The 18,899-nt window shown below is 49.1% G+C and overlaps 1 protein-coding gene across 1 annotated transcript; it reads left to right on the top strand.

The window, feature by feature from the left end:
• Nucleotides 1-5,858: 5,858 nt before the first annotated feature.
• LOC140192377 (polypeptide N-acetylgalactosaminyltransferase 18-like) lies at nucleotides 5,859-18,698 on the top strand (the record flags this gene model as incomplete). Its single annotated transcript, XM_072250032.1, has 4 exons — nucleotides 5,859-6,056; nucleotides 11,251-11,365; nucleotides 13,303-13,488; nucleotides 18,368-18,698. Coding segments are annotated over 4 exons (778 nt in total), but the record flags the coding sequence as incomplete, so codon positions are not given.
• Nucleotides 18,699-18,899: the final 201 nt, after the last annotated feature.

Here is an 18,899-nt window from a genome sequence, read left to right as displayed (position 1 = left end):
GGGAGGCGAGGGGAGATTGGTAGAGTGTCGGGAGGGGAGGGAGTTTGGTAGAGTGTGGGTAGGGGAGGGAGATCGGTAGACTGTTGGGAGGGGAGGGGAGATTGGTAGAGTAGGGTGGGGAGGGGAGGGGAGATTGGTAGAGTGTGGGGAGGAGGGAGATCGGTAGAGTGTCAGAGGGGAGGGAGATCGGTTGAGTGTCGGGAGGGGAGGGATATCGGTAGAGTGTCGGGAAGGGAGGGAGATTGGTAGAGTGTTGGGAGGGAGGGAGATTGGTAGAGTGTCGGGGGGGAATGGAGATCGGTAGAGTGTCGGGAGGGGAGGGAGTTCGGTAGAGTGTCGGGAGGGGAGGGAGATCGGTAGAGTGTCGGGAGGGGAGGGTGATTGTTAGAGTGTCGGGAGGGAATGGAGATTGTTAGAGTGTCGGCGGGGAGGGAGATCAGTAGAGTGTGGGTAGGGGAGGGGAGATCGGTAGAGATTGGGTAGGGGAGGGGAGATTGGTAGAGTGTTGCGAGCGGAGGGAGATCGGTAGAGTGTGGGTAGGGGAGGGGAGGGGAGATTGGTAGAGTGTGGGTATGGGAGGGGAGGGGAGATTGGTACAGTGTGGGTAGGGGAGGGGAGGGGAGATCGGTAGACTGTGGGTAGGGGAGGGGAGGGGAGATTGGTAGAGTGTGGGGAGGGAAGGGGAGATCGGTAGAGTGTGGTTATGGGAGGGGAGGAGAGATTGGTAGAGTGTGGGTAGGGGAGGGAGATTGGTAGAGTGTTGGGAGGGGAGGGAGATTGGTAGAGTGTTGGTAGGGGAAGGGAGGGGAGATTGGTAGAGTGTCGGTAGGGGAGGGAGATTGGTAGAGTGTTGGGAGGGGAGGGAGATTGGTAGAGTGTTGGGGGGGAGCGGAGATTTGTAGAGTGAGGGGAGGGGAGGGGAGATCTGTAGAGTGTCGGGAGGGGAGAGAGATCGGTAGAGTGTGGGTAGGGGAGGGGAGATCGGTAGAGTCTGGGTAGGGGAGGGAGATCGGTAGAGTGTGGGTAGTGGAGGGGAGGGGAGATCGGTAGAGTGTTGGGAGGGGAGGGACATCGGTAGAGTGTCGTGAGGGAATGGAGATTGGTAGAGTGTCGGGAGGGAGGGAGACTGGTAGAGTGTCGGGAGGGGAGGGAGATTGGTAGAGTATTAGGAGGGGAATGGAGATTGGTAGAGTGTCGGTAGGGGAGGGAGATCAGTAGAGTGTTGGAAGGGGAGGGAGATCGGTAGAGTGTGGGGAGGGGAGGGGAGATATGTAGAGTGTGGGTAGGGGAGGGGAGGGGAGATTGGTAGCGTTTGGGTAGTGGAGGGGAGGGGAGATTAGTAGAGTGTTGGGAGGGAAGGGAGATCGGTAGAGTGTGGGTAGGGGAGGGGAGGGGAGATCGGTAGAGTGTGGGTAAGGGAAGGGAGGGGAGATTGGTAGAGTGTGGGTAGGGGAGGGGAGGGAGATCGGTAGAGTGTGGTTAGGGGAGGGGAGGGGAGATCGGTAGAGTGTGGTTAGGGGAGGGGAGGGGAGATCGGTAGAGTGTCGGGAGGTGAGGGGAGATTGGTGGAGTGTTAGGAGGGGAATGGAGATTGGTAGAGTGTGGGTAGGGGAGGGGAGATTGGTAGAGTGTGGGTAGGGGAGGGGAGGGGAGATTGGTAGAGTGTCGGGGTGGAGGGAGATCAGTAGAGTGTTAGGAGGGGAATGGAGATCGGTAGAGTATCAGGGGGGAATGGAGATCGGTAGAGTGTGGGTCGGGGAGGGGAGGGAGATCGGTAGAGTGTCGGGAGGGGAGGGACATCGGTAGAGTGTCGTGAGGGAATGGAGATTGGTAGAGTGTCGGGAGGGAGGGAGGGAGACTGGTAGAGTGTCGGGAGGGGAGGGAGATTGGTAGAGTATTAGGAGGGGAATGGAGATTGGTAGAGTGTCGGTAGGGGAGGGAGATCAGTAGAGTGTTGGGAGGGGAGGGAGATCGGTAGAGTGTGGGTAGGGGAGGGGAGGGGAGATTGGTAGAGTGTCGGGAGGGGAGGGAGATTGGTACAGTGTGGGTAGGGGAGGGGAGGGGAGATTGGTAGAGTTTGGGTAGTGAAGGGGAGGGGAGATTGGTAGAGTGTTGCGAGGGGAGGGAGATCGGTAGAGTGTGGGTAGGGGAGGGGAGGGGAGATCGGTAGAGTGTGGGTAGGGGAGGGGAGGGGAGATCGGTACAGTGTGGGTATGGGAGGGGAGGGGAGATTTGTAGTGTGTGGGTAGGGGAGGGGAGGGGAGATCGGTAGAGTGTGGGTAGGGGAGGGGAGATTGGTAGAGTGTGGGGAGGGGAGGGGAGATCGGTACAGTGTGGGTATGGGAGGGGAGGGGAGATTGGTAGTGTGTGGGTAGGGGAGGGGAGGGGAGATCGGTAGAGTGTGGGTAGGGGAGGGGAGATTGGTAGAGTTTGGGTAGTGAAGGGGAGGGGAGATTGGTAGAGTGTTGCGAGGGGAGGGAGATCGGTAGAGTGTGGGTAGGGGAGGGGAGGGGAGATCGGTAGAGTGTGGGTAGGGGAGGGGAGGGGAGATCGGTACAGTGTGGGTATGGGAGGGGAGGGGAGATTGGTAGTGTGTGGGTAGGGGAGGGGAGGGGAGATCGGTAGAGTGTGGGTAGGGGAGGGGAGGGGAGATCGGTACAGTGTGGGTATGGGAGGGGAGGGGAGATTGGTAGTGTGTGGGTAGGGGAGGGGAGGGGAGATCGGTAGAGTGTGGGTAGGGGAGGGGAGATTGGTAGAGTGTTGGGAGGGGAGGGAGATCCGTAGAGTGTCGGGGGGAGAAAGATCGGTAGAGTGTCGGTAGGGAATGGAGATGGATAGAGTGTCGGGAGGGAATGGAGATTGGTAGAGTGTCGGTAGGGAATGGAGTTCGGTAGAGTGTCGGGGGAATGGAGATCGGTAGAGTGTGGGTAGGGGAGGGGAGGGAGATCGGTAGAGTGTCGGGGGGAGGGAGATCGGTAGAGTGTTAGGAGGGGAATGGAGATCGGTAGAGTGTCAGGGGGGAATGGAGATCGGTAGAGTGTGGGTAGTTGAGGGGAGGGAGATCGGTAGAGTGTCGGGAGGGTGGGAGTTTGGTAGAGTGTCGGGGGGAGGAAGATCGGTAGAGTGTCGGGAGGGGACAGAGATCGGTAGAGTGTTGGGAGGGAGGGAGATTGGTAGAGTGTCGGGGGGGGAGGGAGATTGATAGAGTGCCGGGAGGAAGGGGATCGGTAGAGTGTCGGGAGGGAATGGAGATCGGTAGAGTGTCAGAGGGGAGGGAGATCGGTTGAGTGTTAGAGGGGAGGGAGATCAGTTGAGTGTCGGGAGGGGAGGGAGATCGGTAGAGTCTCGGGAGGGGAGGGAGATCGGTAGAGTCTCGGGAGGGGAGGGAGATCGGTAGAGTGTCGGGAGGGGAGGGAGATCGGTAGAGTGTTGGGAGGGAATGGAGATCGGTAGAGTGTCGGGAGGGAGGGAGACCGGTAGACTGTCGGGAGGGAGGGAGATTGGTAGTGTGTGGGTAGGGGAGGGGAGGGGAGATTGGTAGAGTTTGGGTAGGGGAGGGGAGATTGGTAGAGTGTTACGAGGGGAGGGAGATCGGTAGAGTGTGGGTAGGGGAGGGGAGGGGAGATTGGTAGAGTGTGGGTATGGGAGGGGAGTGGAGATTGGTACAGTGTGGGTAGGGGAGGGGAGGGGAGATCGGTAGAGTGTGGGTAGGGGAGGGGAGATTGGTAGAGTGTGGGTAGGGGAGGGGAGGGGAGATTCGTAGAGTGTGGGTAGGGAAGGGGAGGGAGATCAGTAGAGTGTTGGGAGGGGAGGGAAGATCGGTAGAGTGTGGGTAGGGGAGTGGAGGGGAGATCGGTAGAGTGTGGGTAGGGGAGGGGAGGGGAGATTGGTAGAGTGTGGGTAGGGGAGGGGATGGGAGATTGGTAGAGTGTGGGTAGGGGAGGGGAGGGGAGATTGGTAGAGTGTGGTGCCTAGGTGGGGCACTGCTTCTGCACCCTTTGAGGAACAAGGTACCAGTACAATGGTGTCCCTGCTTTTATTGGAACCCTTTGTTGTTGAGTCAGTAACTCTGCTGCCTGGACTCTCTCCCCCAAGTCGCAACACCATCAGGCCCTTTGATATTTTACTGAACTCCCGCTTATGTTTTTCACATCCCTGCCCAGTCCAACCAGACTGTCTGACTGCCCCTGTGAACACAGAGCTCAGGACCCAGCGAGACCAGCTGGACCAGCTTGACCCAAAATGTCGACTCTGCATTTCCCTCTACAGATAGTGATTATAAAGATAAAGGTTGGCTTTATTCATTACATTTACATCGAAACTTAAACATACAGTGAAACACAGCAAATCAAACCAGTGAGGATGTGCTGGGGGCAGCCCGCAATTGTTTCCACGCTTCTGGAACCAATGTAGCATGCCCACAGCACCGTAACCCAAATCCTTTGGAATGTGGGAGGAAACCAGAGCACCCAATAGAAGCCCAGGTGGTAAAGAGGCAAATATAAAGTTCAACCTTTTTTTTAAGCAAAGTACATAGATGTCACCATATATAACCCTGAGATTCATTTTCTTGCGGGCATACTCAATAAATCTACAGAAGAACAACCATAACAGAATCACTGAAAGACCATGCAACCCTTGCGTTCAACCAGCGTGCAGGAGACAACCAACTGTTCGAGTACAAAAAGAAGAAATAGTGGTAATAAATAAATAAGCAATAAAGATCGAGAACATGAGATGAAGAGCTTGAAAGTGAGTCCATAGGCTGTGGGAACATCTCAGTGATAGGGCAAATGAAATTGAAGTTTTCCCCTCTGGTTGAAGAGTATGATGGTTGAGGGGTAATCACTGTTCCTGAACCTCGTGGTTCAAGTCCTGATGGCAACAGCCAGAAAAGTTGATGTCCTGGGTGGTTGGATCCTTAGTGACAGATGCTGCTTTCCTGCGACAACGCTCGGTCTGGATGTTCTCAATGGTTGGTTGGGCTTTACCTGTGACTGACTGGCTGTATCCACCGAATTTTGTAGGATTTTATGTTCGAAGGTTTTGTTCTTTCATAACCAGACTGTCCTGCAACCTGTCAATATACTGTCCACCACACCCCTACAAAATTCTCCACGTCGATTGTGTCTGATGGGCAACAAGATGAGAGCAGGGCCGCTGACTGAATGCTTTCTGGCACCAGCAATCATCCCACTGTCTGTGTTGGTCGTGGATGCAAGCAACACATTTCACTCTATGTTTTGATGTACATGTGACGAATAAAGCTCACCTTTAACCTTTGTGTGAGGATGGGGGGGTTATTGGGGTTCAGTGGTGGTGGGAGATGTGGCAGTCTTGGCCGTCTGGGACTGGACTCCGTTCAGCTCAGCTCAGCTCAGCTCAGTCAGAATCAGGTTATCATCACTCACAGATGTCATGGAGTTTGTTTTTGCGGTAACTGTACAATGCAGCACATAAAATTACAACACGTAACAACATGAAATATTTAAAGTAAGTAAAAAGAGAGAAAACTAGTGAGGTGGTGTTCTTGGGTTCACTGTCTGTTCAGAAATCTGATGGCAGCTGTTCCTGAAACATTGAGTGTGTGTCTTCAGGTTCCTGTGCCTCCCCCTGATGGTAGCAGTGAAATGAGGGCATGTCCTGGGTGATGGGGGTCCTTAATGATGGATGCTGTCTTCTTGAGGAATCGCGTTTTGAAGCCTGCTCGATGTGGGGAGGGTTGTGCTTGTGATAGAGCCGACTGAGTTTACAACTTTCTGCAGCTTATTCTGATCCTGTGCAGTGGCCCCTCTGAACCAGACGGTGAAGCAGCCATTCAAAACCAGTCCACTGAGAACCTCTCTTTTGTTTTCCAGGGCAGAACCGATCCTCACCCGGATAAAGGAAGATCGAAGGCGGATCATATCCCCGTCCTTTGATAACATCAAGTATGACAACTTTGAGCTTCAAGAGTATTCCCTGTCCGCTCAGGGCTTTGACTGGGGACTGTGGTGTCGCTACGTCAGTCCCTCTAAGGAGTGGTGGGCTTTGGAAAATGAAAGTGCCCCCATCAGGTACCTCCCACTAAAATCAGAACAGCTCGCACACTGTTTCAAATCTGATAACCTTCCCCTCCCCCTGTAAACATCTGGTCATCTCCCCCTCCTCTGTACACATTGGGTCATCTCCCCCTCCCCTTGTACACATCTAGTCATCTTCACCTCCCCCTGTACACATCTGGCATGTCCCCCTCCCCCTGTACACATCTGGTCATCTTCCCCTCCCCCTGTACACATCTGGCATGTCCCCCTCCCCCTGTACACAGTGCCTCAGTTGTAGATGATTACATAGTGCCCAGGAACCCATTCAAGGTCAGGGTGGTCTCTGCAACAGCAAAGTTCTCCCCTGAGTTGGTTCCTGGTGATTTTGTGACCCAAAGTCATGAATGAGACGTAAGAGCTCATTTGGAGAGTGTCAGCCTTTAGAGTGGCTTTGGCTCATCAGGCTGAGGCAAGATTAGATTTGGGTGAGGTTCATTGTCTTGTCAGTTACTCCCTCCCTGTCCTTATTTGTTCATTCCTCATCTGTTAAAGCATAGTAGTTTAGTGAGAATGGCTCCAGAGGCAGTGTTTTGTACTGTGTTGGGAAGTGAGAAGTCTGGGAGACCTCCAGCCTCTCGGTTAAACACATCTGCACCAGGTACACCAAGCGGCAGCTCCTGACAGAACGTATTAAGAAACTGGAGCTACAGCTCCAAATCCTTCAACTGATAAGGGAGAATGAGGTGGTGATAGACAGGAGCGACAGGGAGGTAGTTACCCCTAGCCTGCAGGAGACAGGCAACTTGGTGACTGTCAGGAGAAGGAAGGGAACTGCACGGCCAGTGCAGAGTACACCTGTGGCCATTCCCCTCAATAATAAGTATACAACTTTAGATACTATTGAGGGGGACAACCTATCAGGGGGAGCCACAGTGACCGGGTCTCTGGCACCGAATCTGGTGCTGTGGCTCGGAAGAGCAGAGAGGTGAAGAGGACTGCAGTGCTGATAGGTGATTCCCTAGTCAGAGGGACAGAGGCGAGGTTCTGTGGGCACGATAGGGACACCCAGATGATATATTGCCTCTCTGGTGCCAGGATCGAGGTTGTCTCGGATCAGGTCCGTGGCATTCTCAAGGGTGAGGGTGCATCTTGGCAGCAATGACAGAGGTAGACAAGGTGAGGCAGTCCTGAAGAGAGATTTTAAGGAGCTACATAGAAAGCTGAGAAACAGGATCTCCAGGGTAGTAATCTCTGGATTGCTGCCTGTGCCGCGTGCCAGTGAGCGTAACAATAAGATGATTTGGCAGATGACTGTGCGGTTGAGGAACTGGTGCAGGGAGCAAGATTTCAGATTACTGATATCATTGGGATCTCTTCTGGAGAAGGTACGATCTGTACGAAAGAGATGGGTTACACCTGAGCCCGAGGGGCAGGTTGGCTAGAGTTGTTCGGGAGGGTTGAAACTAATTTGGCAGGGGATGGGAACTGAAGTGATAGTGCTGAGGATGAGACAGTTGATTTACAAACAGAGGCAGTGTGTAGTGATACTGTACTGTGAGCAAGGAGAGGCTGATGATAGGGTAAAAAAGCCGTCAACAGAATGAGTTGCATCGTAAAATGTGGACAAAATCAGAAAGCGTGATTACGGGACTGAAGGTGTTATATTTGAATGTGAGCAGTATACAGAATAAGGTAGATGAACTTGCAGCATAGTTACAGATTGGCAGGTACGATGTTGTAGGCATCACTGAATCATGGCTGAAAGAAGATTATAGCTGGGAGCTCAATGCCCACGGATACACATTGTATCGAAAGGACAGGCAGGAAGGCAGAGGGGGTGGTGTGGCTCTGTTGGTCAAAAATGAAATCAAATCATTAGAAAGAGGTGACGTAGGGTCAGAAGGTGTTGAGTCATTGTGGATAAGGCTAAGGAACCGCAGGGGCAAAAAGACCTGATGGGACCCCCAAACAGTAGGATGTGGTCTACAAATTACAACAGGAAATAAAAAATGCATGCCTCAAAGGCAATGTGGGGGATTTCAATATGCAGGTCAATTGGGGAAAATCAAATTGGTACTGGATTCCAACAGGGGGAATTTCTTGAATACCTGCAAGATGGCTTTTCAGAGCAGCTCATGGTTGAGTCTACTAGAGAATCGGCTGTTCTGGATTGGGTGTTGTGAAATGATCCGGAATTGATCAGAGAGCTTAAGGTAAAAGAAACCTTGCAGTAAAGTGATTGAATTCACCCTGAAATTTGAAGAGAAGCTAGAGTCAGGTGTATCAGTATTACAGTGGAGTAAAGTGAATTGCGGAGGCACGAGAGACGGGTTGGCCAGAATTGACTGGAAAAGAACCCTGGTAGGGATGACAGCAGAGCAGCAATGGTTGGAATTTCTGGAAGTAATGCGGAAGGCACAGGATATATACATCCCAAAGAGGAAGAAGTATTCTAAAGGTAAGATGACGCAACTGTAGCTAACAAGAGAAGTCAAAGCCAACATAAAAGCCAAAGAGAGGGCATATGATAGAGCAAAAATTAGTGGGAAGTTAGAGGAATGGGAAGCTTTCAAATACGAACAGAAGGCAACTAAAAAGTAATTAAGAAGATAAAGATGGAATACAAAAGTAATCTAGCGAATAATATTAAAGAGAATACCAAAAGTTTCTACAAGTACATAAAGTATAAAAAGAGACGAGAGTCAATATCAGACTGCTGGAAAACGATGCTGGAGAGGTAGTAATGGGTATATTGCATCAGTCTTCACTGTGCAGGACCCTAGCACTATGGTGGAAGTTCCAGGGGTCAGGGGGCATGTAATGTGTGAAGTTGCCAGAACTAGGGAGAAGGTTCTTGGGAAACTGAAAGGTCTGAAGGTAGATAAGTCACCTGAACCAGATGGGATACACCCCAGGGTTCTGAAAGAGGTGGCTGAAGAGATCATGGAGGCATTAGTAATGACCTTTCAAGAATCAGTAGATTCTGGGATGATTATGGAAGACCGGAAAATTACAAATGTCACTTGACTCTTCAAGAAGGGAGAGAGGAAGAAGAAAGGAAACTATAGGCCAGTTATTCTGACCTCACTGGTTGGGAAGATGTTGGAGTCAATTGTTAAGGATGACATCTCAGGGTACCTGGAGGCACATGATAAAATAGGCCGTAGTCAGTATGGTTTCCTCAAGGGAAAATCTTGCCTGACAAATCTGTTGGAATTCTTTGAAGAAATAACAAGCAGGATGGACAAAGGAAAATCAGTTGATGTTGTGTACTTGGATTTTCAGACCGCCTTTGACTAGGTTCCACACATGAGGCTGATTAACAAGTTACGACCCCATGGGATTACAGAAAAGATTCCAGCATGGATAAATCAGTGGGTGACTGGCAGGCAGCAAAGGGTGGGAATAAAGGGAGCCTTTTCTGACTGGCTGCTCGTGACTAGTGTTGTTCCACAGGGATCTGTATTAGAACCGCTTCCTTTTATGTTATATGTCAATGATTTGGATAATAGAACTGATGGTTTTGTGGCCAAGTTTGCAGACGATGTGAAGACAGGTGGAGAGGCAGGCTGTTTTGAGGAGGTAGAGAGGCTACAGAAGGATTTGGACAGATTAGGAGACTGGGTAAAAAAATGGCAGCTGGAATGTAGTGTTGGGATGTGTATGGTCATACACTTTTGTAGAAGAAATGAAAGGGTTGGCTATTTTATAAATGGACAGAAAATACAAAAAACTGAGGTACAAAAGGACTTGGGAGTCCTTGTGCAGGATTCCCTAACGGTTAATTTGCAGGCCGAGTCTGTAAATGCGATGTTAGCATTCATTTCAAGAGGACTAGAAATAAGAACAAGGATGTTATATTGAGACTTTATAAAGCAGTGGTGAGGCCTCACTTGGAGTATTGTGAACAGGTTTAGGCCCCTTATCTCAGAACAGATGTGCTGAAACTGGAGACGGTTCAAAGGAGGTTCACGAAAATGATTTCAGGATTGAATGGCTTGTCATATGAAGAGCGTTTGATGGCTCTGGACCTGTATTCAGTAGAATTCAGAAGAATGAGGGGTGACGTCATTGAAACTGATCGAATGGTGAAAGGCCTTGGCAGAGTGGATGTGCAGAGGATGCTTCCTATAATGGAAGAGTCCAAGACCAGAGGACACAGCCTCAAAATAGAGGGACATTCTTTTAGAACTGAGATGAGGAGGAATTTCTTTAGCCAGAGAGTGAGGAACCTGTGGAATTCTTTGCCACAGGCAACTGGGGAGGCTAAGTCTTTATGTATATTTAAGGCAGAGGTTGATAGATTCTTGATTGGTCAGGGCATGAAGCGATATGGGGGACATGGGAGGAGATTGGTGCTGATAGGAGAATTGGATCAGCCATGATGAAATGGTGGAGCAGACGCGATGGGCCAAATGGCCTAATTCTGCTCCTAGATCTAATGGTCTGAAATTGTTGATTATGGATGTTTTTCAAGTGCAATAAGAATGAAAAATGAAACCAAGATGAAGAATAAAGAAGTTGTGGTTGTCTCAGTAATTAGAGCTCAGACTGAACAGATAACAGTTCACAGCTGAGAGTAATTTTATTATCGAAGTGCATATATGTCACCATATAGGCCCCTGAGATTCAAGTTCTTGTGGGTATTGAGTAAATAGAAAGGATCACAATAGAATCAATGAAGGACCACATACAGATGGAAAACAGCCAGAGTGCAAAGGACATCAAACACTGCAAATTCAAAAGAGAAAAAATAACAATCAATAAGCAATAAATATTGAGAACAGGAGTTGAAGAGCCCATGGGTTGTGGGAACAGTTCAGTGATGGCAACTGAAGCTCCTACTACCTTCCACAGATCACCCATGATCACAAATCCCCGACTAAATGGAAGAAATTCTGAAGTAGTCAGGTCATACCCACTGCATAGAGGCTAATGGTCAAACATAGCCAGAAAGACAGACCTGCTGAAGGGGCTCTGCCTGAAACAGCGACAGTTTATTCATCTCTGCAGATGCAGCCTGGCCTGCTGACACCCTCCAGCATCTTGTGTGTGTTGCTGAAGAAATATAGAATCACTGAAATTACAATCACTGTAAAATTCACTCAGCAATTACAAATTCATGAGTGATTATTTACAAATACAAGGAAGTACACGGTAAGTTAAGCTATCAGAAAACCAACAAATTGAACCGCTAATCAAACACGTTTCCTTCTGTTGTTTGCAGCAGTCCTTCTCTCATTGGCTGCTTCGTGGTGGACCGGCGTTACTTTGAGGAGATCGGACTGCTGGATGAGGGAATGGAGGTGTACGGCGGAGAAAACGTGGAGCTGAGTATCCGGGTAACGATCCCACACTCTGCCCCAACTCTGAGAATCAGAGTAATGATCCCACACTCTCCCCCAACTCTGAGTATCAGGGTAACGATCCCACACTCTCCCCCAACTCTATCAGAGTAACGATCCCACACTCTCCCCCAACTCTGAGAATCAGAGTAACGATCACACGCTCTCCCCCAACTCTGAGAATCAGAGTAATGATCCCGCACTCTCCCCCAACTCTGAGTATCAGTAACAATCCCACACTCTCCCCCAACTCTGAGTATCAGAGTAACGATCACACACTCTCCCCCAACTCTGAGTATTGGTAACAATCCCACACTCTCCCCCAACTCTGAGTATCAGGGTAACGATCACACACTCTTCCCCAACTCTGAGTATCAGAGTAACGATCACACACTCTCCCCTAACTCTGAGTGTTGGTAACGATCCCACACTCCCCCCCAACTCTGAGTATCAGGGTAACGATCACACACTCTTCCCCAACTCTGAGTATCAGAGTAACGATCACACACTCTTCCCCAACTCTGAGTATCAGAGTAACAATCACACACTCTCCCCCAACTCTGAGTGTTGGTAACAATCACACACTCCCCTGGAGTGGAGAATTTACTGAATCACAGGCCTCCCATCGAGTCGAGTGTCTGCTGGTCACGATCCTGTCTTCGTTGTCAGTAATTGAAATGCTCGGGGTGGCCTGCAGCAAGAAATGTTGTGGAAAGGAAGTTTTGTACAAGTGATTCGAAACCCTGTAAAGGTGCTCCCTGGAGGCAGACAGTTTTGTACCCAGTTCACTATTTCTACCCAGTAATCTATGGCAAAGCTACCAAAGTCCTTCTGTCGGTGGGATAGTCATTCACAAGAGGAACCAAGTATCGACACAAGCCCTGACTTCTGAATGAGCCGATCTCGATCCATGCTCTGTTGTGGTTGGTTGTAGAGGCGGATACATTAGGGATAGTTAATAGATCCTTTTATTGGCTCATGGATGATAGAAAATTGGAAGGTTATGTAGGACAGAAGGGTTAGATTGATTGTTGGAGTAGTTCAATATTGTGGGCTGAAGGGCCTGTACTGTGCTGTATGGTTCTAAACCCTGTGTTCCTGATGAGAGAGTTGGTGGGTGTGAGTTATAGGGACATAAACAGCCCTTCCAGGTGAAGCAGAGGTTCACGTACCTCCCAGACAACCAATTCTGCTGATAGTGTTATGGTAAGCATAACGCGCTACAGCACCAGTGAGCTGGGTTCACTTCCCGCCAGCATTGGTAGGGAACTGTACGTCCACCCCCTGACCGCGTGGGTTTCCTCCAGTTTCCTCCCGCAGTCCAAAGATGTGCAGGTTAGGGTTAGTGCATTGTGGGCATCCCTCTCTGTCACTGGCTGTCTCTCATTCTCTCTCTCTCTCCCCTTTTCTCCCCTCATCCTCTCTTTCTCTCTCTCTCAGTCACACTCACTCTCTCACACTCTCTCTTGCGGTCTCTCTCTCTCTCTCTCTCTCTCTCTCTCTCTCTCATTCTCTCTCTCTCTCACTCTCACTCTTTCTTCTCCCCTCGCTCCTTCTGCCCTAATCTGCTCTCCCCATTTTTACCCATTTTCCTGGTCCTCCCATCACATTCCCTTCTCCTCTCTTGCCTCATATGCCTCCTTTTCAAAATCTTGCTGCATCTTCCTCGTGTCTCTCAATTCCACCATCACCCTTTCCCTACCTCACTCCCTCCACTCATTCCAATCACTTCCTTTCTCACCCCTCCACCTCTCCTGTCTATCCCGGGCCGCCCTCCACTCCCACTCTCGGTCCCGATGGAGGGTCAAACTGAAAATGTGGACAGGTTCTCCCCGACCCGCAGACGCTGCTCGACGCGCTGCGTTCCTCCAGCTGTTTGCGTGTTGCCTCTTGGGTTTGCAGTGGGCTGGAATTACAGTTGTGTCTTTCCACAGGTCTGGCAGTGTGGAGGCAGCGTTGAGGTCCTCCCGTGCTCCAGGCTCGCCCACATCGAGAGGGTCCACAAGCCCTATACCAGAGATCTTGCCACACACGTCCGCCGGAACGCCCTTCGCGTGGCAGAGGTGTGGATGGATGAATTCAAAGATCATGTCTACATGGCTTGGAACATTCCCAGCGAGGTGAGTGGACGAAGGTCATGGAGGTGGGAGCTGCTGGGGTAGATGATGAGACAGAGAAACAGAATCGGGCCATTTGACCCATATTTCCAAAAGTGGGATAATCTGGGACCAGAGGCACAGCCTCAGAATGCAAGGAAGTCTCACATTTCAAGACCCGATTGTTAATTTCTCTCTGCAAAAGACAACAATCTGTGCAAATTCAAAAAGAAAGAAATAATAATAAATAAGTAAATAATAAGTATTGCGAACATGAGATGAAGAGTCTTTGAAAGTGAGTCCATAGGTAGTGATGGGGTGAGTGAAGTTATCCCAACTGGTTACTGACCTGATAGAGGTGTATAAGATGATGAGAGGCATTGATCGTGTGGATAGTCAGAGGCTTTTTCCCAGGGCTGAAATGGCTAACACGAGAGGGCATAGTTTTAAGGTGCTTGGAAGTAGGTACAGAGGAGATGTCAGGGGTAAGTTTTTTACGCAGAAAGTGGTGAGTGCATGGAATGGGCTGCTGGCGACAGTGGTGGAGGCGGATACGATAGGGCTGTTTAAGAGGCTCCTGGACAGGTACATGGAACTTAGAAAAATAGAGGGCTTTGGGTAACCCTAGGTAATTTCTAAAGTAAGTACATGTTTGGCACAGCATTGTGGGCCGAAGCGCCTGTATTGTGCTGTAGGTTTTAAGACCATAAGACCATAAAACTAAGGAGCAGAAGTAGGCCATTCGACCCATCGAGTCTGCTCCGCCATTTTATCATGAGCTGATCCATTTTATCCTATTTAGTCCCACTGCCCCGCCTTCTCACCATAACCTTTGATGCCCCGGCTACTCAGATACCTATCAATCTCTGCCTTAAAGACACCCAATGACTTGGCCTCCACTGCTGCCCGTGGCAACAAATTCCATAGATTCACCACCCTCTGACTAAAAAAATTTTTTCGCATTTCTTTTCTGAATGGGCGCCCTTCAATCCTGAAGTCATGCCTTCTCGTACTAGACTCCCCCATCATGGGGAACAACTTTGCCACATCCACTCTGTCCATGCCTTTTAACATTCGAAATGTTTCTATGAGGTCTCCCCTCATTCTTCTAAACTCCAAGGAATACAGTCCAAGAGCGGACAAACGTTCCTCATATGTTAACCCTCTCATTCCCGGAATCATTCTAGTGAATCTTCTCTGTACCCTCTCCAATGTCAGCACATCCTTTCTTAAATAAGGAGACCAAAACTGCCCACAGTACTCCAAGTGAGGTCTCACCAGCGCCTTATAGAGCCTCAACATCACATCCCTGCTCCTATACTCTATTCCTCTAGAAATGAATGCCAACATTGCATTCGCCTTCTTCACCACCGACTCAACCTGGAGGTTAACTTTAAGGGAATCCTGTACGAGGACTCCCAAGTCCCGTTGCATCTCAGAACTTTGAATTCTTTCCCCATTTAAATAATAGTCTGCCTGTTTATTTTTTCTGCCAAAGTGCATAACAATACACTTTCCAACATTGTACTTCATTTGCCACATCTCTGCCCATTCTTCCAATCTATCCAAGTCTCTCTGCAGACTCTCCGTTTCCTCAGCACTACCGGCTCCTCTACCTATCTTCGTATCGTCAGCAAACTTAGCCACAAAGCCATCTATTCCATAATCCAAATCGTTGATGTACAATGTAAAAAGAAGCGGCCCCAACACGGACCCCTGTGGAACACCACTGGTAACCGGCAGCCAACCAGAATAGGATCCCTTTATTCCCACTCTCTGTTTCCTGCCAATCAGCCAACGCTCTATCCACGTATGTAACTTTCCTGTAATTCCATGGACTCTTATCTTGTTAAGCAGCCTCATGTGTGGCACCTTGTCAAAGGCCTTCTGAAAATCCAAATATACAACATCCACTGCATCTCCCTTGTCTAGCCTACTGGTAATTTCCTCAAAAAAATTGTAATAGGTTTGTCAGGCAGGATTTTCCTTTAAGGAATCCATGCTGAGTTCTGCCTATCTTGTCATATGCCTCCAGGTACTCTGTAACCTCATCCTTGACAATCGACTCCAACAAGTTCCCAACCACCGACGTCAAGCTAACAGGTCTATAATTTCCTTTTTGCTTCCTTACCCCCTTCTTAAATAGCGGATTAACATTTGCAATCTTCCAGTCCTCCGGAACCGTGCCAGAATTTATCGACTTTTGAAAGATCATCGCTAATGCCTCTGCAATCTCCACGGCTACTTCCTTCAGAACACGAGGGTGCATTCCATCTGGTCCAGGAGATTTATCGACCTTTAGCCTAATCAGCTTCCTGAATACTTTCTCTGTCGTATTTGTGACTGCGCACACTTCTCTTCCCTGCCACCCTTGAGTGTCCGGTATCCTGCTGTCTTCCTCAGTGAAGACTGATGCAAAATACTTGTTCAGTTCCTCTGCCATCTCCTCATCTCCCTTTATAATTTCTCCAGTATCATTTTCTATCGGTCCTATATCTACTCTCACCTGTCTTTTACTCTTTATATACTTGAGAAAGCTTTTAGTATCCTCTTTGATATTATTTGCTAGTTTCCTTTCATAGTTAATCTTTTCTCTCTTAATGACCTTCTTGGTTTCCTTTTGTAAGGTTTTAAAGACTTCCCAATCCTCTCTCTTCCCACTAATTTTTGCTTCCTTGTATGCCCTCTCCTTAGCTTTAACTTTGGCTTTGACTTCTCTTGTCAACCACTCGAAAATTTCCACTCGAAAATTTCTTCTTTTTTGGAATATACCTGTCTTGCACCTTCCTCATTTCTCGCATAAACTCCAGCCACTGCTGCTCTGCCGTCTTTCCCGCCAGTGTCTCTTTCCAGTCAACTTTGGCCAGTTCCTCTCTCATGCCACTGTAATTTCCTTTACTCCACTGAAATACCGACACATCAGATTTCGGCTTCTCTTTTTCTAATTTCACAGTGAACTCAATCATGTTATGATCACTGCCTCCTAAGGGTTCCTTCACCTCAGTCTCTCTAATCACCTCCAGTTCATTACACAATACCCAATCCAGTACAGCCGATCCCCTAGTGGGCTCAACAACAAGCTGTTCTAAAAAGCCATCTCGCAGACATTCTACAAATTCTCTCTCTTGAGATCCAGTGCTGACCTGGTTTTTCCAATCTACTCACATGTTAAAATCCCCCACAATTATCATAACACTGCCCAAGCCTTTTCTATTTCTAGTTGTAATTTGTAGTCCACATCCCTGCAGCTGTTTGGAGGCCTATAAATAACTGCCATCAGGGTCCTTTTACCCCTGCGATTTCTTAGTTCAACCCATAAAGATTCTGCACCTTCCGATCCTATATCACCTCTCTCTAATGATTTAATATCATTTCTTACCAATAAAGCCACGCCTCCCCCTCTGCCTGCCTGCCTATCCTTCCGATACACCGTGTATCCTTGGACGTTCTGCTCCCAGAGACATGCATCCTTTAGCCAGGTCTCAGTGATGGCCACAATATCATACCTGCCAATCCGCAGCTGTACGACAAGATCATCCATCTTATTTCTTATGCTGCATGCATTTAAGTACAACACCTTAAGACCAGTATTTGATACTTTTCGCTTTGATTGCACTGCAACTTTACTGCACTGCAACTCATCCCAATGGCTACACATTTGCCCCATCACCTGCCTGTCTTTCCTGACATCTTTACTGCTCACTATCTTAGATTTATTTCTGTTTTCCCCTTCCTCCGCTCCGTCATTCCGTTTCCCATCCCCCTGCCAAATTAGCTTAAACCCTCCCTAGCAGCTCTATTAAACTTTCCCGCCAGGATATTGGTCCCCTTCGGGTTCAGGTGTAACCTGTCCTTTTTGAACAGGTCATACTTCCCCCAGAAGAGATCCCAATTATCCAAGAATCTGAAGCCCTGCCCCCTACACCAGTCTCTCAGCCAGGCATTCATCTGCCTGATCCGACTACTCTTGCCCTCGCTAGCACGTGGCACAGGTAGCAATCCCGACATTACTACCCTGGAGGTCCTGCTTCTCAGCTTCCTTCCTAACTCCTGGAAATCTCTCTTCAGGACCTCCTCCTTTGTCCTATCTATGTCATTGGTACCAACATGTACCAAGACAACTGGCTGCTTACCCTCCCCCTTTAGAATATTCAGGACCTGATCCGAGACATCCCGTACCCTGGCACCTGGGAGGCAACCCACCATGCAGGTATCTCTGTCAGGCTCACAGAATCTCCTGTCTGTTCCCCTGACTATGTTATCCCCTCTGATTCAAGAGCCTGATGATTGAGGGGTAATAACTGTTCCTGAACCTGGTGGTGTGGGTTCTAAGGCTCCTGTACCTTCTTCCTGATGGCAGCAGTGAGAAGAGAGCATGGCTTGGATGGTGGGGGTCCCTGATAATGGATGCTGCTTTCCTGCTTCATGTAGATACACTCAATGGAGGGGAGGGCACTGTCTTTAACAAGGTGCTTTTGCCCACAGAATGGCTGATCACTAAATGCTTTTTAGTTTTTTACACCATTTTCTGCAAACTCTAGAGACTGTTGTGTGTGAAAATCCCAGGAGATCAGCAGTTTCTGAGATACTCAAACCACCCCATCTGGCACCAACAATCATTCAATGCTCAAAGTCATTTAGATCCCATTTCTTTCCCATTCTGATGTTTGGTCTGAACAACAACTGAACCTCTTGACCATGTCTGCATGTTCTTATGCATTGAGTTTCTGCCACATGATTGATTAGATATTTGCATCAATGGGCAAATGTACGGGTGTGCCTAATAGCGTGGCCACTGAGTGTAAAAGGTGTTAGAATTGCAACATGGATTGGATTGTGTCTCCGTGGGCTTTATGAGCGTCATCGATCCCTCTGTTTTGTTTCCCTCTTCCAACCTCTGTAGGACCCGGGGATCGACATTGGAAACATTTCGGAACGGAAGGCGCTGAGGCAGAGGTTACAGTGCAAAAGTTTCAGATGGTACCTGAACAACATCTACACACAGATGAAGAAGTACACGGACACTTTGGCCTATGGCACGGTAAGTGAAACAGTTTCCTTTCCTGGAAGGATTCTGTTCGGTGAGGGTTTCGGTCCGTGTCTCTTTGGTGCTGAGCAGTGGGTGTGGCTGGTGGATTGCCAAAGTTTCCCAGGAGCAGGGACGGATTTACTCCGTTTGTAACAGTGGAAAATCGCTCCCGGTTGGCGTGCCTAGCCCAGGGCGTCTGGGTGAGGAGGACTTTGGAGCGGCTGACGGAAGAACGGACTGGCTCGGGAAGATGCTACTATTCGCAGCGCTGAGGTTTTAACACCGCACAGACACCCCGCCTATCCAGTCCTTTTTTGTCCCCCATCCCGTCTCATTTCTGAACTGTTTCTTTCTGACTGTTTGCTGGTGTCCCGCTGGGTGCAGACCACCACCCAGGCCATGCACT

This window comes from Mobula birostris, unplaced genomic scaffold, assembly GCF_030028105.1.
Source record: "Mobula birostris isolate sMobBir1 unplaced genomic scaffold, sMobBir1.hap1 scaffold_1276, whole genome shotgun sequence".
Lineage (NCBI taxonomy): Eukaryota > Metazoa > Chordata > Chondrichthyes > Myliobatiformes > Myliobatidae > Mobula > Mobula birostris.
This window is presented reverse-complemented; position numbering and strand designations above follow the sequence as displayed.